This window comes from Gavia stellata, chromosome 1 (genome assembly GCF_030936135.1).
Source record: "Gavia stellata isolate bGavSte3 chromosome 1, bGavSte3.hap2, whole genome shotgun sequence".
Lineage (NCBI taxonomy): Eukaryota > Metazoa > Chordata > Aves > Gaviiformes > Gaviidae > Gavia > Gavia stellata.
The window spans coordinates 17,209,201-17,235,959 of record NC_082594.1 but is presented as its reverse complement, the minus strand read 5'-3'; the positions used below and the strand labels follow the sequence as shown (position 1 = coordinate 17,235,959).

Genomic DNA, 26,759 nt, shown 5'->3' with positions numbered 1-26,759 from the left:
ACAAATTCCTGTGACTTTTGCTCTCTCCTCCAGACCACGGAGAGCTTTGTTCAATTATGAACCTTCCTCGATGTCTGAGGGTGAAATCTTCCTGCAAGCAGCAATGAAGAAATAGGCTCTGTGGGGCAAGGTAGATCAGAGATGGCTCTCTGAAGTACTTGAAAGATATAACGATGGGGTTTTTTTGCCAGGACATAGAAAATTCAGTGAGTGCAGTGTCATGGACACTAATGAGTTGTTTTCTTGTAAAGACACAAATATCAGAACCTCTCTCAATAACAATGTTCTTCAAGTCACTTCACTTGGTGACTTCAGTCAGGATTATTACAATTCCTGCCTCAATATGTAAAAATTGCAGGAAAGGGCAAAACGCCTCCAAGTAGAAGACTTTGGTTAAATACATTTGCTCATACATATTGCAATGGACATCATTAGCCATCATCAAATTTTCCTCTTTTTTTATTGCACTCTTTTTGTATGGGGAAGACCCTTATGTTGATTAAAAATGACAAAATTAATCTAAAAGGCATCACTGGGGAACAGAGCAAGCTGGAATTCTGATGTCTGTTCCAAAGGCTTTATTTTTACTTTTAAAACAGATAGTCTGTATTTAGGCACAAATAATCCAGGTAACCGAAACTAAGTGTGCCTCCCAGGCTCAGATGAAAGAACAACTTGCTAACATTCATTGCCAGGCTCTCTCTTCACTGATCTTATTTTGACCCCTGACTTTTACATTCCTTGCTAAGCAGTGGCCCACTCTCTGCCTTTTTACCTAGTAAATGTTATTTTTAGTTGACAGAAAACCTAATGAGCTCTGAAGGATCTGACCTGCTTGTGAAATATCCAGGCTATAAGCTCTGACACTGAATGGGTAATGGGGTGGTAATTCAAGCCTTGTTATGCCTAAAGTGAAGGGAAGAATACTATGCAAAGACATACAGTATGATCTACACCATCGGTCAAACAGGTTAATGTTTACTATATGCATAAAATGTTATAGATCACATTCTAGTTTTCAAATAATTTTGTATCACAGAAAGAAATTACCTTGTGAAATCTTGGTACGTGAAACTCCTGACTAAAATTCTGTTCTTGTCCTTATCAACAGACCACCCCATAACTATGCAGCAATTTTTTTTTCTCAACTGCCCCTTGCTTTGAAAGAATAGAGGTCAAATTCAGTAATTTCACATCATTCATTTTTATCCTCAAACCTCCATTATTCACCAGTTGTTTCTATATCTTCTCTACATCAAACATAAATAACAGCAGTTTCTAGCTCCTTCAGTGCTTTGTTGAAATTATTGCCTCTATGGCGATCACACTGATTTCACACTCTCTGAAATGCTTATACACCAATGCATGCAGCATGGGGAAAAAACAGGAAGAATTAGAGATCTGCGTGTGGTCGCAGGGCCATGATCTCATTGCAGTTACTGAGACATGGTGGGATAGCTCACATGACCTAAGGCGAGGTGGTGGAGTGGCTCTTTATGTGAGAGAGCAACTGGAATGTATCCAGCTCTCCCTGGGGGCGGATGAAGAGCAAGTTGAGAGCTTGTGGGTAAGGATTAAGGGACAGGCTAATATGGGAGACACTGTTGAGGGTGTTTATTACAGGCCACCTGATCAGGATGGGGAAGCTGATGAGGCCTTCTACAGACAGCTGAGAGTGCCTCACAATCACAGGCCTTGGTTCTCATGGGGGACTTCAATGACCCTGCTATCTGCTGGGAAGGCTACACAGCCAGGCATGTACAGTCCAGGACATTCCTCCAGTGTATTGATGGTAACTTTTTGACTCAGGTGGTGGAGGATCCAACAAGGAGAGGTGTACTACTGGACCTAGTACTGACAAACAAAGAGGGACTGGTGGAGGACATTAAGGTTGGGGGCAGCCTTGGCTGTAGCGATCATGAGAAGACAGAGTTTAGGATCACGTGCAGTATGCACAAAACAACAAGTAGGATTGCAACATTAGATTTCAGGAGGGCTAACTTTGATCTCCTCAAAAAACTGCTTGGAGAAATCCCATGGGTTAAGACTCTAGAGCGTAGGGAGACTCAAGAGAGCTGGGTGATATTCAAGTCCCACTTCCTCCGAGCTCAGTACCAGTGTATCCCTAAGAACAAGAAATCAGGCAAGGGAAGCAGGAGACCTGCATGGTTGAGCAGGGAGCTTCTGAAAAAGCTCAAGTGGAAGAAGGAAGTTTACAGTACGTGGAAGAAGGGACTGACCACTTGGGAAGATTACAAGAATGCTGTCAGAGTATGGAGGGATGAAACAAGGAAAGCCAAGGCCTCCTTGGAATTAAACCTGGCAAGGGATGTCAAGGTCAACAGGAAGGGTTTCTTCAAGTACATTGGAGGCAAAAGGAAAACTAGAGAAAATGTGGGCCCACTGTTGAATGAGACAGGTGCCATGGTGACAGATGATGCCGAGAAGGCGGAGTTACTGAATGCCTTCTTTGCTTCAGTCTTTACTGCTCCCGCCAGCCCCCAGGAGTCTCAGACTTTGGAGGTAACAGAGAAAGTCTGGAAGAAGGAAGACTTTCCTTTGGTTGAGGAGGATTGAGTTAGAGACCAGTTAAGTAAACTGGACATCCACAAGTCCACGGGTCCTGATGGGATGCACCCGCAAGTGCTGAGGGAGCTGGCAGAAGTCATTGCTGGGCCACTCTCCATCATCTTTGAAAGGTCCTGGAGAACAGGCGAGATGCCTGAGGACTGGAGAAAAGCCAGTGTCACTCCAGTCTTCAAAAAGGGCAAGAAGGAAGACCCAGGAAACTACAGGCCCGTCAGCCTCACCTCCATCCCTGGAAAGATGATGGAACAGCTCGTTCTGGGCATCATCTCAAAGCATCTGGAGGAAAAGGTTATCAGAAGTAGTCAACATAGATTCACCAAGGGGAAGTCATGTCTGACTAATCTGATAGCCTTCTACGATGGCATGACTGGATGGATAGATGAGGGGAGGGCAGTAGATGTTGTCTACCTTGACTTCAGCAAGGCTTTCGACACCGTCTCCCACATCATCCTCATAGGCAAGCTTAGGAAGCATGGGTTAGATGAATGGACAGTGGGGTGGGTTGAAAACTGGCTGATAGATAGAGCTCAGAGTGTTGTGATCAGTGGCACAGAGCCTAGTTGGAGGTCTGTAACAAGTGGTGTTCCCCAGGGGTCAGTACTGGGTCCTGTCCTGTTTGACATATTCATCAATGACCTGGATAGAGGGATAGAGTGTGCCCTCAGCAAGTTTGCTGATGACAAAAAACTGGGAGGAGTAGCGGACACACAGGAAGGTTGCGCTGCCATTCAACGTGACCTGGACAGGCTGGAGAGTTGGGCAAAGAGGAACCTTATGAAATTCAACAAAGGCAAGTGTAGGGTACTGCACTTGGGGAGGAATAAACCCCATGCTTCAGTACAGGTTAGGGGCTGAGCTGCTGGAGAGCAGCTCTGTGGAAAGGGACCTGGGAGTCCTGGTGGACTCCTGGGAGTCGTGGTGGAGTCACCATCACTGGAGGTGTTCAAGGAACACGTGGACGTGGCATTGTGGGACATAGTTTAGTGGGCATGGTGGTGTTGGGTTGATGGTTAGACTTGATGCTTTTATAGGCCTTTTCCAACCTTAGTGATTCTGTGATTCTGTGGACAACAGGGTGACCATGAGCCAGCAATATACCCTTGTGGCCAAGAAGGCCAATGGCATCCTGGGGTGCATCAAGAAGAGTGTGGCAAGCAGGTCGAGGAAGGTTATCCTCCCCCTCTACTCTGCCTTGGTGAGGCCGCATCTGGAGTACGATGTCCAGTTCTGGGCTCCCCAGTTCAAGAATGACAGGAAACTGCTGGAGAGGGTACAGCAAAGGACTACGAAGTTGATTAGGGGACTGGAACATCTTTCTTATGAGGAAAGGCTGAGGGACATGGGTCTTTTGAGTCTGGAGAAGAGAAGACTGAGGGGTGACCTTATTAATGCTTATAAATACTTAGGGGGTGGGTGCCAGGAGGATGGGGCCAGTCTTTTTTCAGTGGTGCCCAGTGACAGGACGAGAGGTAACAGGCACAAACTTGGTCGTAGGAAGTTCCATCTAAACATGAGGAGGAACTTCTTTCCTTTGAGGGTGGCAGAGCACTGGAACAGGCTGCCCAGCGAGGTTGTGGAGTCTCCTTCTCTGGAGATACTCAAAACTTGCCTGGATGCATTCCTGTGCAACCTGTTCTAGGTGAACCTGGTCTGGCGGGGGGGTTGTACTAGATGATCTCCAGAGGTCCCTTCCAATTCCTATCATTCTGTGATTCTGTGATTATGGGCAAGACCAGCCATAGGAGAAACAGCAGGAGAAGAGAAACGTGGAAAAAAAAATCGAACCTGCTTCCTCTGCATCTCTGCTCACTGTGAAGGTCACTTGTCTCCCGAATGATCTGCGGAAGTCTTTGGATGCCAGTGTTGTCAGCTGGAGGACAGCTAGCCAGGAAAGGAAATACCCATTCTTCTCTCTGAATTGCCAGAACAATGCTCAAAAGCATGTAAAGCACAGACCTCACCATGGTGACCCAAGCGTACATTACCTTTGCCTATTTCTGTACCTTTCTAGAAACAGGAACACACCACTGAGTAAACAATGCAGCCCAGATGCACAGAAAGACCACATGCTAGAATAGCTACGTCAATGGTATCAGTAAAAAAATGTATCTATGAAGCCCTTTGAAAACTGAACAATATAGGGTACACCGAAGAGTGGTCCAGGGAAATGCTTACTTTATGATACAACACCACTTGCACAAGGAAGTTTCACTCATGGGAAAATTCCGTTTTTGAGAAGATTCATGGATTTCTCCAGTACAAAATCTTTGAAAAACACTAGTGAAAGAACTCCTCTATAGGAAATAAATTTTGACTCTGTAAGTAATTTGCGTGGTCAGCTCAAACATTCTTTCCTAGTTTTCCTCTTACTCAGAGGCAATCTGTGAATATCATAGCCCTTTTTTGTACACACAAATCTAATTTTATAGAAATCATAAGAAACCAGAGAATGCCAGAAGTTTTGGTGGAAAAATCTCTCCTTATAGGTGACTACTGTGTAATGAGTATGATTCTTTTCCCACAGAGCTTGGTGTTAATTGTCAATTCACTGATCTACAAAACCAGGATAAAAAGACAACTGGGGTATATCTCACCATAATGTATTCATTCACAATAAACAGCTTTGACAGTGAATGATGATCTGGGAATTCCTTCCACAATAAGCTCCTTATACTCTGGTTTCCAGAAAACATCAAGGACAGAACTTGATAAAAAGTTTTATGGTCCCATCGGAAGTAATTATGCTATCAGATTTACCCTTAATTTCCCAAGCTTGTTTCAGGTCAATGAAAAACACAGCCAAAAAAAAAGAATAGGGAATATCCCATCCTATATAAGGTCTGCCAATATTTTGTATTAATATGCATGCATTACCAAAATAAGTTTTCCTTCAACACTACGTTTCTAACTAAGGGACCATACCAGATATATCCTTGAAAAGCAAAGGTAACATTGTCAGCTACAGTATCACATTTAAATGAAGCAATGAAAGACTGGCAATTTTAGACATTTACCTCAGGAAAACAAGGACTAGCTGAAGTCACTGAGATCAAGGTGTTAGTTTATAAAGCCCATGCACAGAAAGACTCCCTTCATAACAGATCTTTACGTTATTCACATAAACTCATAGGCTTCATCAAGAAAAAGTTCCCTCCACCACTGATCCCTCATTTCTAGGGTAAATCTCTTTCAGGTATTGCAGCATTACATAAACCAGGAAAATCCATAAGACATTGACAGGGCACCAGTTGGGATGCCTTTTGCACTTCAAGCACCCTCCAGGGCACTCCTCTCTTGCAAGGGATGGAAGCTAAAATCCATAGCTTCACTCATGTTGTACTTTGTACTTCACACGAGTTGCTAGAATGATCAGAAAATTACACCTGCATCACCTGCTTCATTGATGCACTTCCCACATTTCCCACTTCATGTTAATACAAACACAGTAAAGAATGAATAAAGAACTGGCCCTTAGCTGGTATAAAGAGTCAGTTCATGCACCAGCTGTCACACTGCAAAGAATCAGCAGATACCACCATATGGACCTTTTCTCCTTCCTCCCCAGACCATAAACAATTCCTCCTAAAGTCAAACTGGAGTTACTTCTTTACTACATAAAAAGAATAGAGACTTGAATAATGAAATATAGAATGCCAGATTCATATCTATAAACATTAGCCGTAATTGCAATAGTGGGAACTTAATATCGCTCTGGATTTCATCAGGTTGGTGAACAGCCATCACCAGTCTCTAAAATACATCAACACATCTATTCACAACAGTTTTTTATTATTTGGCTAGCTCTAATCCTGCCACTCTCATCTGGCTGGACTCAAAGTGTCTCATCAGACACTCATTATCTGAGCAGGTTTCACTCACCCATGCTGCATACTGTCAACTGCAGGACAGGACAGCTGAATGTCCTTAGTTAAAACAGTCACAGAAACAATCATGATATCTTCTCATTTTTTAGCTCAACCTGTCATTCACCTTTGCATCAAACAGCTTCATGGTACAAAAGGTACAAAAAGCTTTTAGTGTACCTTCAATTGGTACAGTATTGCCCTTACTTCCTTTTTCATTATCTCTTAGAGTGGAAAACTCTTTCACATTCATCACTATTCAAACTTGTTTAGTATGCCTACATATCTAAAACAGAAAAGCAGAGGCATGCGAGGCATGGGATTTGCATAGCACAAGATCTCCAGGAGTTGCCCTCTAGAAACATATTGCTGCAAGTGGCAAGGCAGATGAGTCAGGGGTGATCCACAATGGCTAGAAGTCTGGCCACAAGAACGTCTTCTAATGACAACACATTTACAAAGGCAGGTCTTGCTAAGCAGACAAGCAGCACTCTCTTAACCACCTTTGAAAAGACCAACTTTGAAGAAAAAAACTCATTAATTCACACCGATTACTAAACAGTAGTTTTGGAAGGATACCTACCGTGGTAGGAGGAGGAAACAGTAAGTACAGCTGGGTAGTGCCAAGAGAGAAACTCAATCTTTGTTCTGATGAGAGCCTTTGCCCTCAATCCCACGTTCCTTCTCAAATATCTCAGTCTTTTACAACATTATATAGAAATGAATATCACTGAAAAGGAAGGAAGGAAGGAGACACACATGATGTGTAATGTGGTACTGCCCAGTGGCCATAAAGGAAACACACATCAGGCATTTCCCATTCTCTTCCATCCAGTGATATGCATGAATCCTAATACTGCACGAGCACTGAGAACAAATCATTCCAATTAGCCAATAGATACTGGTTGAACACTGCAGGAGTGCAGCATGGAACCCAATAAGGAAGAGTTTCAAATTAAAATCCACTACCCTGCTCATGTGGAGGGTCATGAACAACAGAGAGACCAGTCCCTGGATCGCTCTGACAGGTGGATTTCATCTGCATGAGTGAAGTGATGGGTATGTGCCCTGTAATGAACATGGGCCCAGTGATGTGATGGCAGGGAACCATCGCTAGTCCTATGCTACAGGAAGAAGTCTGATTTAGATAACCCCACTTTCTGTCAGTGTTAGATGTATGAAAATATATAGTCTGGTTCTCCATACACTCACATCAATTTTATGCAGCTGGTACTACATTTTCAGTGAAAAAACTCCTGATTTATACTCATTGTAAGTAGGAGGAGGATTAAGACTAAAATATCTCTAGTGAAATAGGTGTTCAAAGAGTCTAGTGAATAATTTGCTATGAATAATTCATTTGAAAAAATTTATATTTTCCCCTAGTCCTGAACAGACCAAGAATAGAGTATGAATATTTAACATTTATATGCTACTTGCAGTTATTTGTCAACCACATCAAGTAATTTGTTGTCTACGCATAACTCAAATAGGAAATTATGATTATTAAATAAAATATAGAATTTACAACTCCCATAGCAAATTATGTCTTTTGACTAATTTATGTAATGAGCTTAGCTAGTCTGCCCTTCATGGATTTCAAACTGCATGTTCAATATTTGCAATTATCTGTGCAGGCAGCAGTTACATAAGTCATCTGATCAGTAACAGAAACACTACCATGTGGGATGCAGTCAAAATAGCAAACCCAGCATATTCTACAATTTCAAACAATTCAGAAAATACTGAAGCATGCAGTTAAAATTTACAGCTGAGTCTTTTCTGTTCAAAAGCACAGGAGTAGGAAGCTTCTCCCCTCTTCAGTAAGCACTACTGTCTATAAACATACATGGAAGAGGTGGTATGAATGGCAGGTGTTGCTTGTTCTTTATTTTTGACCAGAACACTAAGTGTGTTGCTTAATGTTTTTAATAGGTAAGCAGCATTGGTGTGTTGCCTGAGGTTTGTCACTGGGGCTGGAGAGGGAATAGGGTGCAGCAGGAGAACAAGCAGCTCAGCACACGTGAAAGAAGGGCTCAGGAAAGGCATGGACATGGACAGCCAGTCGAGACAGCTTGAAAGAAGATTTGGTCCAATTTTTAGATTGGGTAGGATTCCCTGTATTCCCCCTTTTTGAAAAAACGTTTAAAGGTAGGATGTGAAAAACTAAATGCTGTTGATCAAATCACCCTAATGTTAGTTGCTGAACCCCAGTTAGACCAAACTGTGGCTTCATTGAAACATATGGGAGCTTGGTCTTTGGCTGGGATGGAACTGGGATTTCACACTTGATCCTTACAATCAAGGTTGGACGCTTCCTTTCTGTTCTTATTAAACTGTCTTACTAGGCCCTCTTCCTTCTAAGTCTAACTGCTTTATGTCTCGGCCCCATTACTCCTAGATATTTTTATCTAGCCAAGGGAACAAACCTGAAATAAGCCCAAATTTGACACAAACCAACTTCCACTGGTTACTAGTGCTCATTATAACAGGCTGTCTCTTCTTGCTGCTGTTGGATACTCTGCAGAAAAGAGTGAAAGTAACTAAAGAGCACCATACAGCATGCTTGGAGCAAACAGCCCACTGCTAGGATATATATGATAGCAGCTAAAGAGATTCCTACAAAGTTTGCCCTGGATTTGGCACAGTAAAGCATGACAGTCAGCAATGGACATTTCCTTACTACGGGAAAGCAGCTCCACTGAACTGCAGTGCTGTGTCCCACTTCTAGGTTGTCTGAAACACTGAGAAGGAGATAGCAATCTATTAGAAATAAAAAATAAAATAAAAGTGCTTTGAAAGTATACCCAGATAATAGATCAGCCTCTCTTATTATCTGCTCCCTTCTACCTTTAACAACCCCATGAGTTCTGCACATTTTTCTTTACAATTAATATTTTTATTGTTGTCATTTTCCCTCTCTCACCTCCTTATGTTCTCTTACCACTTTATTCAGTGGTGAAGATGACTGAGAGGTACTGAGAAGACCAAAAAAACATATTCAAACACTGAAATAACTAGCCTGATTTTCCCCTGCACATACAAATCTTTTTTTGCTGCAGATGGAAATGATTCTGATGATACTCTTATTCTCATCCGTATAATACAGTTAAGGCTATTGAGGTTTGTGGTATTATGTGCAGGTTAAATTGGTGAGTTAAGAGTGAGTCTAGTTATCTGCATAATGGCAATGATGTCTCCTCTGTGGTCACGGATATAGACAGGTACCTCCTCAGTTATTTCCTGCACACAACTATGGCTCCTTCTGCACTTGCAACTCCTCCCTTCAACCCACTCCATCTCCTTGGTGAATCTATTTAATCAGAGCCTGTTGCAACCCCTTATCATGAACACATGGGTGAAATTTGAGAAGCAGGGTGCTGGTTGATCCGTGGGCCGTTCCCTCTCCCCCACTCATATGCCCCCTATCATGGTAAGACTTCACAGGCCATACTCCCTCAATCCGCTAGTTGTTCTTTTGCATTGAAGAAAATTGGCAAGTCTACCAGAGGAAAAAGGCAAGTTTTGTTTGCCTTAAACATTAAACACAATGGTAAATACTGCCAATTTTCACACAGAACTAGTACCTTCTCTTCTGTTTCCCTGACAACTTGAATGAAAAGCAAATGATGTTCTGCCTGTGAATCAAAAACTCTCCTACTTGACTGAATGTGTCTGATACATGATAAAGAAAATACTGGTGAGTTTGAAGGCAGTACTGAAATGCATAATGCTAGAAACACAAACTTATTTTTTTTCTAAATAAGAAGTTGCTTTAATAAAAGTACTTTAATGAAATTGCTTTAATGAAGGACTAATTGCCTCTAAGTGAAGACATTTGAAGAAAGATGATACAAGCAGCTTCTTATTCAGAAATTAGCAGCCAAGATCAATAAACAAAACATAAAGCATAGGCGTATTATTGATGCAGATACTGATGCAGATAATGTAGGCATAATAGTGCTATAAAGGGTTGAATTTAGTGGAAAAAGCTGATGAAATAGAATAGCTGATGTTAATTCTATTGAGGCTGACTTCAAGTAGCTAGTGTTCAACCAGTTTGGTTTTTATATGGCCTTGAAAGTTATGCCAACTGTAGCTGCTAAATCCATATTGCAATTAGAAATGGTTACCTTTGTTGATCGAAAAAAAAAATGAAATGGAAGAAAAGAAAAATAACATACCATGTTCACACACAAAACAAAAAGAGCTATATCAGGGACATCAGGGAAGGTGGAATACTATAACAACACATTTTATATTGTTATACTATTCCACCCACCTTAATGGAGAACCCTTCGGTGTGGCTACGCCATAGCCTTTCGAATCCAGATTTCCTCCCACTTTCATGGTGTCACATGGCTTTCGTTGCTCAATGTATTCATTCATGGTGGACTCCAGCAGGAAGGCAAACTTGCCCTTGGATTTGCGGACACGAGCTACTCCCTCTGCAGTAGTCCTAGTGAACACTGATGGCTCTGCTGATTTCATGTAGGTCCACATCTTTTCATACACTGCTATTTTTGATCTCTGGAGGAAATTAAAAAGAAGTTAGAACAAAAAGAATGTTGCAACATTTCAGAATGGCACTGTTCAAAATAAAATCAATCATACTTAATATTTCAAACAACTGGGGTTGGGAAAATCATACTTGGATAAGAATTTTCTTTGAATTCCATGATTATTTTAAAAGAAACAAGAAATAACAATATCAACACTATGAAATAGATATCCACAATAAGCCTGTATGGGAAAGAGAAACAATAAAATAATCTCCCCATAAATACTGAGCTGAATCTTGAAGCATTTTTCAGCTCTAACACCCACTTCTTACACCATCAAACCCACAGTAGCTTAAATAAGATTTTTGCTTTCAACATTCAGAGTCCAGAATGCATTCAATTTACATTCAGAAAGGCTGCACAACATTTCAAGACATGGTTCACAATACAAGATGGAAACAGCAAATTGGACCAAATATGCTATTAAAGGAAACAAAATGCCCTAAGCATTTGTCTTAAAGAAGCATTAGGCATGTTTTTAGAACCGCAGTACCAGTGGATTTATTTTAAAGACTCTGACCCTGCAAGTAATTGAGTAAGAAATGTGCTTGCTCAAAGAATGTGCAAGAATTCGTGGCTTAGAGTGCGTTAGTTGGAAATTTTCCTGTCTGGGAATGCATGGTGTAACTACAAGTAAAGACTTAAGCAAAAATAAAACTTAATAAAAAATAAAAACAAAAAAGAATTCATTGGAAGGGAGGAAGGAAGGAAGGAAGGAAGGAAGGAAAGAAGGAAGGAAATGCTGTCAGGTTGAGAAGCTTCTCATGGTGTTAGATTAATTCAACAACTCCTTTGCTTCCTCCAGCAACAGGGATACATACATGCAAACCAGCAGTGCATCAGCTGAACACTATATAGTGTTCTTATTTAATAACAGATGGCACTTGTCTTCTCTTATGCATGCTGCAAAAAGAACTTTTTAACCCAATGCTCAAGTCAGCTTTTATTTGAGTTAACAGGAGTTTCTAGCTAAGCAAGATTTGGTCTACAAGCCCATTCCTACACTGTGCTGAGCACTCCAGGAAAATATTCATTATTATAAAGCCCCAAAACAAAGGGTCTTAGCATATTTAAACTAATATAAAATCCTATAATCTAGGTATTATTTAAATGGACAATGGCTTTAAAAAGTCTGCAACTGAGCCTTTGTATAGGTAAGAGTAATTTCCCTGAAGCATTTCGTTTTACCGATTGCTGAATGATTGGTCTAACTTGAAAGTAAGTGGCATTTAACAAGAAATGTTCAATAAAAATACCATAAAACAGAACATGATAAATTATCCTTGCTTTTTTAGCTTGTCTGTATGCATCATTTTATCTTTCTGTCAAAGATAATAAAATTTAAATTAACAACAGCTGTGCATGTCCATAACCACATCCTGCCTTGTCACCCTCTCTTTCCACTGTAGTCACAGCTACTTTTCATTTACATAATAGTCTCTGAGAGCAAAGCGTAAGCTAAGCCACCCATGTATTCTTTTTGCTTTACGCTGATGTAATTTCATGGATTTAAATTTACAGAAAGAAAAAAGAATGGAAGAGAGAAGTAATGAATCAGGCACCATTTCAAGAATATTTACTTGCCTTTGTCTGTCTTCACTTCCAATCATATTTTACACCTTAACATCCATATCATCAGATTCTTTATAAAGTAAACATCTAATAGGTCACTTTCCTTCAAAACTAAAAGCATGCAACACATAAAATAGCTCTATTAGTAAGAGGAAACAATGCCCTGTATCAATTGAAAAAAGGTTGCATTTAAATCTATTTTTTTAGGATCTGGTTTCTTTTGCCCATTAAGAGACAAAAAAAAAAAAGGCAAGTCTAATAAGGCATCTGCCTTGTAAGAACATTTTCTTTTCTGATGCTTTCATTTGTTAACATTCAATTTCTACACATCAACCCACAGTAGGACTGCTAAAACAGCTCTTTTCCTCTTGAGCAAGCTGCTTGGAAAATGCAACTCTCACTGTGTCCAAAACAGGAAATAAGTAAATAGCTAATAGTATCAATCTTGTCTTTTTCTTTATGTTGGCGTTAAAATTACTTCTCCCTTTTCTGTTTTCAATCTGGAGTCAAAGCAGACTGAATATCTGTTCAGAGTTTCTGACATTTTGATCAGAAATAATCAAATGATGACAGAATGTCCTGAAGGCTCATCTTCAGCCAGATAGTAATCACTGACAGAAAACTTACACATTACTTTAATCCCAAAACTGATGATGTTTGCTTCCAACCACACAAAATGTTAGACTTGGGAGTCTTCTCCCACTATTGTTTCAGACTGGGTCTTAATTTATGTATTATGCAAACAATGGTGCAAATATTGCCCCTGTTTTGTGAAAAATGTTTTTAGAAATAGCGCATACAGTATCATTAACAATCACTATACCGTTGCAGAGATTAAAATCATTTGATAACAGGGCCTCAATTACACCATTTTTAAAAAAGCGATCAACACAGTCTAAATCTTGATAAAGCTTCAAATCTTGCATATGCAACTATATTAATATTTGTAGTTACTTCTAATGTTTCCCTTTGTATTTTGAAGTAAAGGAAAAAAATATGAAGAGAACATTGATTTTCCTTCTTTTTTCTCTTACCCCTTTAAGATTAAAATGTAAGAATGGCTGTCATTATAGACGGAGAAAGAATCTTTTCTTTAAGGAGAGATCTTGCATGAAATATTGATTCAAACAAAAAAGTATCTGTGTTTACAGGATGATTTAAAAGAATCATGGAATTTTTGTGACCAAGACTGTTTTTATGTCAAAAGACCTGACCTCATTACTTCAGAACAATAGCTTGTAAAAGTGTTTTAAAACTCTTCAGAATAAAACTCTATGCCTTCATTCCTTTACTATTTCCTTGGGAATTAATTGTTGCACCATCAACTAAAAAAAACTTCAAGCACTGGATACTCTTGACAATGAACAAGTTAATAAATCCAAAGTTAAATAAACCTGCCTGGTCCTCAGCATCATGTTTTTAACTATCATCACAGCTTCATTCTAGTTGAAAGAACTATTCACACACATATATTGCAGTTACCACCTCAGATTGTGATGGACTGAAACTGGAATTCCCAGAATTAAAACACCTAACTTTCCACAAACTGAGCTAAAGATTAATCTATGGGTTAAGCATAGATGATTATAAATAACGAGTACTGAGGGATTATACTCTTTTCAAGAAAATAGGAAATCTGGCCATCTCAGGACCAAAATATTTCAATTCTCTGACAAGCCTCCTACATCTTAATACTACCATTTTTGTAGACATCTGATGTGAAATCAGGGCTTCTAGGGACCACAAACTGAGTTTCTACCACTTGGGGTAACAAATAAGGCTCCCAGAGAGCATCTGTAGTGTCATATTTAGGTGTATACCAACACCTTGGCAATGAAAGAAGACAGGTGTAGTTAAAAACCTGTCACTGAACTGTATCCATTAAAAATGAGGTACCAAGCACCCTAGCCATTTCAGTGGGATCCCTCTAGAGTTGATGCAAAGAGGAAGATACGTAAAAGGGTGATATATTTCAACATAACACACCTGCCCCGTATAGGATGCACAGGAGTGCTTTTCTTTCTCCAGTGTCTACAGACGAAATCTAGAAAACTAGCTTAGACTAAACTCCTTGGACAGCTTTGTTATGTGAAGGCTCAGCCACTGTGTGTTGGTTAAGTGTCATTTATACCTTATAAGGCAGCATCTTTTTACAGCTAATAATAGAAAATATTTGCAAGTTCTTCTATGGGGATATCTTGTGCAATAAAAAGGTTATTTCACTACAGACCTTTTGGGGGACACTCAGCAGCTGCCCTTGAATTGATACTGCCTATAGTTCACAAATCCCATCCATAATTTTGTTAATGATTCACTGAGTTCAGTTTGGTGAAACTGAAAACAGTCAAGGTGCATGGGAGTACCTACCACAGAACAGTCCCCTTTCAATTAGACAATAAGAAGAAATTATCACTCCATCTTTCTTTCTTCTAAAATTCCCTTAAACTGCACCTTTCAGATAAATAATGCTCCTAAATTGTGTAATTTCCAAGGAAGGATTACTGGTTCACAGCATTTATTCAGAGCCGCATTCAAACACTAAACTCACACACGTTCAGTCAGCTAGGCTTAACTTTCATCTGCTAGAGGCATGAAATAAAGCACGAGAGACTGCTTATTATGTACTCCTTGTGATGTTCAGGCTCCCTGTTTTCCAGCTGGCAAACGATGAGGATTACATACCAACCACACTAACACGGGAAAGCAAATGAAAATGAAGTAATCAATACAGACAGCACAGACATATGAATGGCTGTTTAGGCTGTTTCCTAATGCTCCAACCACATCCCCCTGAGATATATTTTCTCTTTATTATTCATCTGAAAGTCAACAAATGAAAAAATGCATTTCCTGCCCACCACCCAAGACCCTAAAGCAAAATGCACACAGCCAAATCCATAAGTAGAAACAAAAGCTGCAAGTCTCCATGCTATCATCATAGGCTTTCAATGCTGCACATCATTTCAGTACTGTAGCTTCAGATGAATCAATAGTGCAATGCTGCTTTAATTATCACTGGCTTCAGCATCCCTCGGGGCACCTCTTTAGCCCAATGTGACAGGATCAATAAGTTTTCCACAAATTAAAATAACTGAGAACTCCAACAAATGGTGTTGTGGGGGTAAAAATGTATCTAAAGTATTGCAGGAGTTACAAACTATATTACATACAATTGCAAAGTAACATTATTTCACCCTTCCAAGCATCTTATAAGAGCAGTCGTTAGGGAGAGCTGCTCTAATGGACATGCCAACTTACTCTGAAGAACTCTTTGGTTGACCCTGAGTCCAGTGTCCCATAAGCAATTTCAGTTTGTTTGGCAAGGTCTTCTGCACTTTCTATGGGCGAGACCATTCGCTCAACAGTCAAGAAAGCAGCGAGGTTAGCAGTGTAGGATGAAATAATGATGAGCGTGAAGAACCACCAGACACCTCCAACAATGCGACCTGAGAGGGATCTAAACATGAATAAGATAATGCACATTTTCCTGTCTCTTAAGCCACAAAGAGAGAGAGAGAAAAAGAGAAGGCACCATTATTGCTGAACATGTATCATTAAGTAACAGTCAATGGGAGGGAGATCATTTGCATTTTAAATACTAATAAATACTTTTTCTCTTGAATCTTAACGCCTACAGTACAGAGTCCACTGTATTTAATATCTATCACGCACATACAGAAGTTTGAATTCTCTTGAACAGTAATCCCAGCGTTATTATTTCAGGAAATGCCTAACATAGCAAAAATGTTGTCAAAAATACTGTATAGGTAATCTCTTTTTGGAGACAAAAGTAAAGTATGGTAGCTGCAAATCAGTAGCTTTCTCTGTTTCCTCTTAAAAAAAAAAAAAGACACAAAAGGCTTTGCACATGGATTATGTTGGCTCTAGGATTAAAATGTTCCTGTCACCCGAACTTATCAAACATTCTACAAGCTACTGCAATCATTTGAACTTTCACATTTTTCTTATTTAAGAAGCAAGCATTTTGTGGTAACAGAGATATTTACGTTCAGTAAAAAAATTATACTTTCCATTCTAATACCTGGAATTTGATGAGCAGGCTGTTGAGGAGTAATGTACATCCAGTCTTAATCAGTAGCAGTTTTATTGCTAACTTCAATAATAGCAGAGTTAGACCAATGCTGAACAATCTTACTGTTAATGGCTAAAATGAAGCATTCAAGTTTGAAAGATTGGGTCATAATGTTTAATTAAGAAGTTGTAGTCACTGCACACTGAAGTTCCAGAATATCTTAAAAGGTTGAGAAATCCAGGACTGGGATCATATACCTCATCTGAAGCACCCACTCTGTAAGGCATAGCTTAGCTATACAGCGTGGCTTCTCAGAAACAGATGGTCAAATATTATCTCTTTCATAGATAGTGATATTCGGGAAGCAGTGATGTAGAACTTGATAGGGAACAGAAATGGGACATTCATTCATGCAAGGCAAATATTCAGCACAATAGTGTGCATTTCATAATTGTAATACAATGGAACTAATTTAGCAACAACACAGTTCCTCTGAAGTCAACGCAGTGGAATTGCCCCTGTGTGTACCTGCTGTTTCTGAGAGCTGTTTGTGGTTTATGCACATTGACATATGTAAAATAATAGTAATGACTGAAATCCAAAGCAGATTCTCTGTTGCCCTTATCATAGCTATTAAAAAAAGAAAAAAAATGAAAAGGCTTCCTAAAGAATGAAATTCAAAACACTGCCAGGAAAATAAACACAGGAAGATTTTATGCTTCAGTGTTGAAGATAAAATGCAAATGTAAAAAGATTTGACACAAACCTTGGGGAAATATCACATCCTTGTTGCATAAAGGCACCCAGGGAAAACCAGAGGCTGTTGAATATGCCAAACTCATTGGGAGGCTGGTCACTGGGTCCTTCTTTCCCATCCTCTGGTTCTTCTGTGTGCCACTCATAAGGGCTAAACCTGCTAACTAGGAACAGGACCACACTGACACCAATGTAGGCAAAGACTATGCACATCCAGATCTCATACGCCAAAGGGTCCAAGAAGGAAAACACTCCTGGTTTAGATTTCTGGGGCTTTTTGATCATAATGGATATCCCCAAACTCATAAAAGGCTTAGAAAAATCAATGACCTCTTCTCGTACCAAAGTGATGGTCAGAGGCGCAACAGCAATCTCTGCTTTCTATAAAGAAAAAAAGAAATATAGATGTATAGATTAATTGGAGTTGGCTTATACGCTCAGCTAAACAGCTAATTCCAAAGGTATGTCATTAACATCAGGGCACTGTGGCTTAAATGTTCTTTTATACCATCTTTCTCCTTTCTATCACAGTCTATATTTACTCAATATGCTTTTAGTAGAACACACATATCACAGGTTTTTCTTTTACAGAATTACAGAAAAACTTAATTTTCCTGCTAAGGAGAAGACTCCTAAATCTTATAGAGGTGGGCATCAGTGTAGGTAGATCTTTTTAGGTATTAATTTAGATTTAAAGTAAAGGAGTTCAAGGAAGAATGAAAAATGATAATGACTGTTGTCACTGAATGTATAGAGATTTTTTTTTGTAAGATCCCAGAACAGTCATTTATTATCATATTTTCATAAGATACACTCATTCTTTGAGAGAAGCCAGCTCATAGACTCAAGGAAGCTCTAAATAGCATGAAGCAGCAAAGGTGCCACAAAACTGCACGCAGTTGTCTTGGGGGAAAGATAGCTCAATAGGAATGAATCAGATTTTAAACACTGCAAAAAGGCAAGTACTCAGGAAACAGCTGTGCAAAATCATGCAACAAAAGGACAAAAAGTGTGCTGAATCCATTCCCATTAGAGACAGGAATAATTTTTAATGTGTTTATCTAATATGGTTTTAGAATGAAGATGCTGGTCTTGAATGAATCATTATTGATGATGATGGTGATTACGGTTGCTAACAATGATGTCTGCATGAACTATAAGGTATTGTAGTTGTGCTAATGGGTCATTTCTGTCATTAGGGACTCAACATTACATTAAGGTTTGCTCCTTGCCTGGCCTTGCCTTGCCTTGCCTTGCCTTGCCTTGCCTTGTTTGCCTTGCCTTGTATGCCAAAGCTGTCATTACAGCAGTACTTAAGATGGGAATTGTAAGAGGAACTGGGACGAAGAGGGACTGCACCAGTGGGAGGGGAACAGATGCAGAAACTGCTGAAACCTTTCTCCCGTTCATCATCGTGGTGCTGTATCTAGGTGGATTCACAGAGCAGAGCCCGTGCTCTGTGGCCAGCCTGGACTTCTATACAGCTTATGGGCTAAGGAGGGTAACAGCGTATTTTGAGAACACTTGGTGTTGGCTGCAAATAAGGTAGACTCACAACCTGCCTTCTGCAGTGGCATTACTCTGCTTCAGGCCTCAATATATGAGATAATCTGACTGTATTTACCCCATCTCAGGCCCAGTCATCTTCACAGGCACAATTAAGAGCTATTCATAAATCTCCATAATAGAACTGTCATAGTTTTATTTTTTAAATACTTAGTTGGCCCAAATTCCTCTTATGGTGTAGCAACTTCAGACATAGTACATAGCGCATAGTTTAGCAAAGCATTTAAGCGTGTTTGCCTTTTAGGATGTTCTTAAGGACATTCATACTCAGTAAAATATACAAGGATACATTTAAATCCCATCAATTTTAATGAGATTAAAACATACTGAAAATTAAGGATATGCTTAAATAGTTTAATCCAAGTGTTACATAAATAGCTTGTGTGATAAAGAAAAAAAGAAATTGAAATGTAGGCTTTTTTGTCATCTCACAATTTTGAAACAGATAAATGCATTTAAAATAATGTTTCTGTTATTTTATACACTAAGTTATACTAAGCTATATATATTTTATAGAATTGAATTTAAAACAAATTTCATGTAGTTAAACTTTAAACCTGTTTTGGTAGCTGTATAATTTTGAATAATTCAAAAGAACTGACTCATTCCAGTGCAATGGCCCAAAAATGCAAATTTGTATTAAAATTGCTGTATATTAATAATCAGATTATATCTGTCATTCCGAAATAATTGTGATGCAAACACTTATAATTTTATGTAAAGATGTTATAGTTTAAGCAACACAATTAAAATCATAACTTTGCAAGTCTATCAGACATTATCTCTGGTGCTAATGTCTTGGGTAAACATTATGATAATAGTGCTAATTCTCTGAATTTTTATGTAATTTCATAATATAAGGCATTTTTAAAAAAATTGGCTTCTTAAGTCTTGTGATTACATAAGTCTGACTGAAACATATTTTATGAAGATCAGTACTATATGAAGAAAAATAACATATCTAAAATGTATTTTTAAATATCCTGAAAATTGTACAGCAAATTTGGTTTCCATAGTCTAAGGATTGTAGGATGGTTGGGGCTACTGGCATTGCTGTGTATTTTTGTACTTCATCTCACTCATTAATTCCTTTTTTCTAGAAGGAGGGTTTCCTTCCTTAGAGTCAATGTCTTTTCCACTCCTAAATTTCAGCTACTGTGAAAGCCTAATGTGGAGTCCTTGAAACAAATTAACTGAAAGACTCAGGGGAACTGTGATCTATTACTGCTAATCTTCTCTGTATCTGTCACATAGTGGTATCTTCCTTAACACGGTGTAAATGATAGACCTGGTCACTGGTCTTCAAAAGTGTTGGCTAACACTTCATTATTTGTGTCTGCAGATTGCTACTGGGATTAAAACATGGATCCTTGAGGGTTGTTAGTTTTTACGATGTGAGGTTTTATACGATGTGAGGTTTTTACGATGTGAGGCACCATTTTAGCGTGAATTGTGGAGATTTTAAAGACCTAATTAGCACACTGCATATTGTATGTGAAACACTGGATGAGATTAATCTTACCAAATTTAAATGCTCATGCATTACTTGAGTACATGCATTACTCGAACTACATCAGAACTAGCTGCCTACACTACTTCAAGGAGTTAAAGAGGAGAAATAGAAACTTATCCCACTTCATTACAATAGTGATCTAATGTCAGATGATTCATAATGTAGACAAACCCATTTCATGCCAATGAATGTAAAGGGACAGTACACAGATAGGTCACAATTAGATGCCAAATAATTGGAAAAAGTGCAGCCTCCCCATTCTGCTCATATTGTTTATTATTTTTGTAAGACCACTGTATGCCACATTAAGGCCTACATAAACTCTTCATTGTTGAAAGCTAAATAATGACAATAGTGTGCATTATAATCATCATCGTTTGTGCTTTGGCCAGTTAATGTACACCATATAATTATGGATTTAAATGATTAACAATATAACAATGGTGCAAACAATTCATGATTTTCTTGCCAGTGAAATCTGTTTTGAGAAAGGCTAATGACACCTCACACTTGAAGCAACTGCATCTGTTAACAGCATTTCAATCAAGGCTGCACCAAGTACAGATGGATACTGGATCCTTCCAATATTATACAATGGGACAAGATTAAGTCTGATGGTAAGAGACTTTTACTTTTCCAGAATATATTATTAAAACCTTGTGAATAAAATCTATGCTTGGTACAAATTGTATGAAGCTGGTAAAGCTATCTGAGAAAAATCAAGCAGGAAGTGATTTCACTTCAGAAGCTCATGGCTTCTCAGATTTTAAACAGAAATGAGTTGTGACCTTTTGTGTTAAGCAGTGGAAGAACAGCATTCTATGTCAGGAGGATGAATATTTAATGGGGGCTGACTGTTAGTGCATACGGAAACACCTGCTACATCTGCTTAACGGTATTTCATCCCCAGCCAGCATTTCTTCTGTGAGGTTGATATCAAGCACTATAGAGCCCCACATGGACTACTACAGGCATTCGGATAGATCAGGGACAAATAACCAAGATTTCCGGGTAGTTTTTAATAGAATGTTAAAAACAAACCAGGAGAATAAACACATACATCCCGCTCCTTGACCTGTACAGTCATAGCAAAACTGTACAACACAGCATTTTATACACTGCTTCCCCTGGGACGTGATGGAAAAATCAACTACAGAGTTTAGGTGACAGTCAAGCTGCCTTATGCAGTACCTGAAGATGTCCAGCTACCAGAATGACCAACGGTGCATATGAGTCTCAAGAGAACATGAGATAAAATTAGCACGTGTCCACTCTCAGTAATATGGATAGGGCTAAGTGGCATTGGGGTATGGTGTAAAGAGCAGGAGAGGAGGGGACCCTTTCATGTGGCACAGAAAAGGATCAATCTCACTGGCTGGCACAAAACTGTCTGTTAATCCTTTAATGTGGTTGGGAATTAGAAGCTGTAAAATGTTTCTGAAATGGATCGTCTGGTTAACTTGTAATTCAGTTGCAAATTCTGTCCCAATCCTGGCTGCGTACAAAAAGCCTTGCTTGAAGCATAGCCAGCTACTCAGAGTACTTGTGTTTATGATTTGGGGATCTACCAGAGAAGATGAATATCCTCTTATAGAACAGCTTTGCAGGAAAGTCTTTGGCTGACTGGTTTTTCTGCTTTCTCTATACAGAATAGGTCAGGGAACCTGATGTTCTGTAAATCTTCTGGCAAGGACTCAAGAAAGTTGCAGGGAGGATGCTCTTCATGGATTCCCTATGGGTATCTTAAGCAGCAAACTTCTGTAAGTTAACAGGAAGAACTATTTCCTTTAAAGCTACACCTATAAAAGTACATTAAACATGCTTCGAGTAGCTCTTGGCCTTAAGGCCAGCTGGCACAGGTCAGTCTGTGTCACTACCATGACAGTTATTTAACCTCTAAACCAGGACGGCTACATTCAAGCTGCTCATAGGGAATGGTCTCTCCCCCATGCTAGTGTCCAGCTGGGCTGCAAAATTGTTTTGGAGAGTAATTATGGGCCAAAAATATCACAGGCACCATTGTTGCAATTTAACAGTTAGGCAAGCAAGTTCCAGTGCCAGGGACGTTCCCTGGTGCCACTGATGTACTGGGATAGATATAGCCTAAGGGAGCCTTTGGACAGTACAGCAAATATACTGGGCACCAGCAGACTTCTGCTAGTTCTTTCAATAAAAAAGCAGCTCCAAGAGCTTTGCTGTGGCTCATTCCCAGAGCTTAATTCCAGAATCACAATCACAGAATCACAGAATCACAGAATGATAGGGGTTGGAAGGGACCTCCGGAGATCATCTAGTCCAACGCCTCCGCCAGACCAGGTTCACCTAAAGCAGGTTGCACAGGAATGCGTCCAGGCAAGTTTTGAATATCTCCAGAGCAGGAGACTCCACAACTTCTCTGGCAGTCTCTCAGACTGCAGCCTTCCTAAATGGATAGTTGTGCAGGGGCTTTTAAACTTGGCCATCAAACCTTTAAAGAGTCTTCACCTCATTCTTTTCCATTACAAAAAATGAACTGTTGACCATGTATTCTGGGACATCCTCTTCATGCAGGTATCTTGCAACAGGTTCCTTCTGCCTGTGAGTTTTGTTGCTTTCAGCTATGTTAACAGCAGCCGGTCACATTCCCGTACTGGCATGAACCTCTGTATGAGCTTCCTAATGGCACTTTGTATTTCAGTCTAGCACTAGGGCAGTTTGGCTTTGATGAGGTATATTTTTCAAGATAAATAAAAGAAAAAAAAAAAACAAACTGAAAACTAAAGTATAATTTCAAGTTTCCTCTATAATTTTCAACCAGATGATAGGCCACTGAAACTCTGCTATGAAAACTCTGTATCTGTTGAAGGGAATTTTCTCACAATATGTAAAATTTCTCAGAAGTTTTAAAAAACCTACTGGTGTAAACCAGTGTATAGCCATTGACATTCATGCAATGGCTATTACGATTAAAAGCCAGACAAGGAGTTGCCTCCATTTTGATAAAATAAGTCTGAAATAACCTTGACTTTTAAAATCCTGAAAGTTGAGCTGCTTCTAAGCCAGTAAAGTGGATATACATACTTGGTGATCATTCAGCTTTTCCACTCTTTAAAGACACAAGTGGGAGTGGTTCCTCCAAGAACTTCCAAGAACATACAGGGTTTTGTGAGGCTGGTATAACCTTTCCATTCGCATGTGGAGGGGAAATTAATAAAACTCTGGGGCACCATTTCCTACCCTCCTACAGCACACAAGTCTATTTCATGTTGAGGAGTCTCTTGAACTGATGCTAGTGGAGAAGACTTTGACAAAATTTATCAACTATACTTAGCTGACAGAGGGGAACAGAAATGGAGCTGCGAGAAAAGCCACGAGGCTTTTGCCACACATGGCCCTAACTGCCACTGGAATTGTGGAAACTGCAACTGTGGATGGATCAACCCACATGCAGTAGGTTTTTATAGGGAGGTTGAGGCATGTTATGGATTCATTGGTGGAAATGTTCTCATCTGAACAGTTTTAGGATTTTTTTTTATTCCGTTACTGAAATGAAAAGTTTCTCAAAGAATCTGTTCTCAGTGCAGATATTAGCAGCTGCAGTCATCAGCGAGCATAGTTCTGAGTTTTGTTACTTTTGGTAACACCAGATACTGCAAATATTTCTTTGGGTTTGTTGGAACTATTTTCATTAAATATTACAACTTTATGTGTCAACAGAATTGTTAACTGTTATGCTATTCTGAAGAATCCTTTTCCAGATCACTGTATAACATAATGCTCTTAGTTGCTAAACTTGCTGGGTTTGCTCTTAAATTTTATTATTGCTGTTCATCTTAAAAGTCTGTCTTAATTCTGAATTGCCTAATTGTGTACTTGTCTGTAATGGTTTGTTATATATGCTTAATATATGATGATGGAGTCTCCATCTCTCAAACTAGACCAAGAGTCCTACCTTTTTTAAAAGATCTGTCCCCCACTCCATGAAAATGAATAAATGAGTGATATTCTTCCCAACTAAGTCTTAGAATGTATCAGGAATAGATGCTCTCTAACATTAGTTGTAACATTAATGAATTTTTAACGGATGTGCAAACTATGGATGTTTCGAAGGTACTAGTTGAATAAATAGTAGAATTTGCATGAAACTATTTGATTTTCTCTTGAAAATAAATGAAAGCACAGAGATCTGAAACAGAATTCTGTTTCTTTTCTGTGACCCCAAAGTTAAATAAAATGCACATATACTGCCTATTTTATGACTAATGCTATGATAAATTAAATCCTGCTTCAAAAATTGATATGCTTACCCCATAAACAAGTTCTCCCACCATCCCATTCCAGATTTTTGTCTCTGGATCCCTTGCTCCATATTTTCCATCAGGAACAATGGCAATTTTGTACTTGATACCAATATGTTTTGCAATTTCTGACGCCAGATCTACACAGTATCCTTCAAACTTGTCATTCCCTTCAAACGTATCATGGTTTTTCTTGAACATAACATATGGGGCTTCCTATAATGAAAGAAGTAGAACTGTAAAGGAGAAGTATACAGAATATACTCTGAAAAGTAACATGTCATCTACTGACTGAACAATACACATTTTATCAAAAGTTCATGGATAGTATTAACACGTTTAAATTAAAATGTATGAACAGAAATGCTTCTGGAAAGGTATACTATTTACACTGTAATTTGGCTTATACATTTCACAAGATTTATCAACTTTACAAATTATAAACACAAAAACTATCCAAGAAGGCACATAAATTTTACTTTGTTTTAAATGAAAGATCTTAGTGCAATATTGCCAAATTTAAAGCGCGAATAGAGGTTGAACCTATACAATGCAAATGACTGTGGGATAATGCAAGGTATAATCTACGCTTTCGACTTCAGCAAGTAAGCATATCCTCTAACATAGTGTCGTTACTGTCTATGTAATTTCAGATGCACAGCCTGAATGATTTGCTTTCTTGGGGTTTAGAATGCATAGTTACTAAAAGGCTACATACATTTTAGTGAAAAAATAGAAATATGTTCCTGAGGAAACACATATCTTCCCCTTTGAATAAGCAGTGCAGATTATGCAAGGTCTTTTAGGATGAATCTAAGCAATATGCATGGACAAGAATGGTATTAAGCTGACACTGATTTTACATGCTGCATGAAAAAGAAGTACCAAAAACATTTTTGGTTGGTGAGTGTCATTGAAAACAAGTAAAACCTGTCTCGAAAAGTGGATCTTACATTCCCTGTGTAAACCACATTATCACAATAGTGAACATTATGTGACTGGGAAATCAAGGTCGCATTGGGAAAACAAGATTACATTTTTCTTTTTTGCTCTGTGTGGATTCAGACTTTAGCAATCATTATGTAAAACTGTACTTTCTGTTGGTATTTTGAATTACTTCACATAATTCATATTCATAGCCAGTTCCAGACAACATACTTGTCACTAATATCACCCTTTGTTTGAATCTACATCACAAAATACTGGCAACTTAAGTTTTCTCTGTACTGGCCCTGGTGAATGTAGTTTTTTGACACTAACCTTGGTAGTACTTTGCCCTGTTCACATCTTTCCTACATACATCATTAATACAAAAATAAAATAAAGGTAAATGTATAGTCTGAGAATGTCTGCCTCATTGAAACTACATCAACATCAGCTGTAAGCAACAACAATTTTGTAACTTCTATTAAGTGTTTAACAATGGAGAATATGTGGCATTACATGAGCAATAGAGGGACTGAATAAACCAATTCCAAAATTTTTCAGTATGTCAGGTAAATTTTTCCTTTCAGATACCAATATGTAGCTCCTGTTAAGAGGGTGTGGATCCACCCAAGAGAAGAACTTGATAAGCAAGCCTGAACAGTATCTTTAATTAACTATTATAAGATAAAAAGGCAGAGAAATAAAAAAGAGAGATATTATATGTGGGAAGCACTATTCCTGTTACTTATATAAATTTACTTCCTGTGGTAACTCTGCCCAGGACCCACCTCTGTATAAGGATGGCCGAACAGAGCTTTGTGTAATCTGAGTGGAGAAAGTCGTGTAGTTCGTTTACTTCAATGTGAGAGGAAGGTCCCAGATTAAATTCAACACAGTTTGGGAATGAGGAAGTGCTAGTGTTTCCCTAAAGAGAGAGTCAGGTTCCTAAGTATTGCACGAATGTCTCACTCTCAGGTGTATTCCCAGAACACCTCTCCTCCCATCTTCTTCTTATGTTATTCTCTGCTATGGACACGCCTCTTTGGGCCACAATCCCTTAGCAGTAATTCAGTGTTGGAGGCCATTGATGCATTATGGCCA

General features: G+C 38.9%; 1 protein-coding gene across 2 annotated transcripts in view; it reads right to left on the bottom strand.

The window, feature by feature from the left end:
• GRIA4 (glutamate ionotropic receptor AMPA type subunit 4) overlaps window positions 1-26,759 on the bottom strand; it is a 242,445-nt gene that overhangs the window by 33,504 nt on the left and 182,182 nt on the right. For both annotated transcript variants that reach the window (XM_059819450.1, XM_059819444.1), the window contains exons 10-13: window positions 24,741-24,947; window positions 17,386-17,756; window positions 15,845-16,043; window positions 10,735-10,982 (exon numbers count right to left, since the gene is read on the bottom strand). In XM_059819450.1, the coding sequence (XP_059675433.1) occupies window positions 10,735-10,982; window positions 15,845-16,043; window positions 17,386-17,756; window positions 24,741-24,947 (1,025 nt within the window). The remainder of the gene's footprint in view (window positions 1-10,734; window positions 10,983-15,844; window positions 16,044-17,385; window positions 17,757-24,740; window positions 24,948-26,759) is intronic.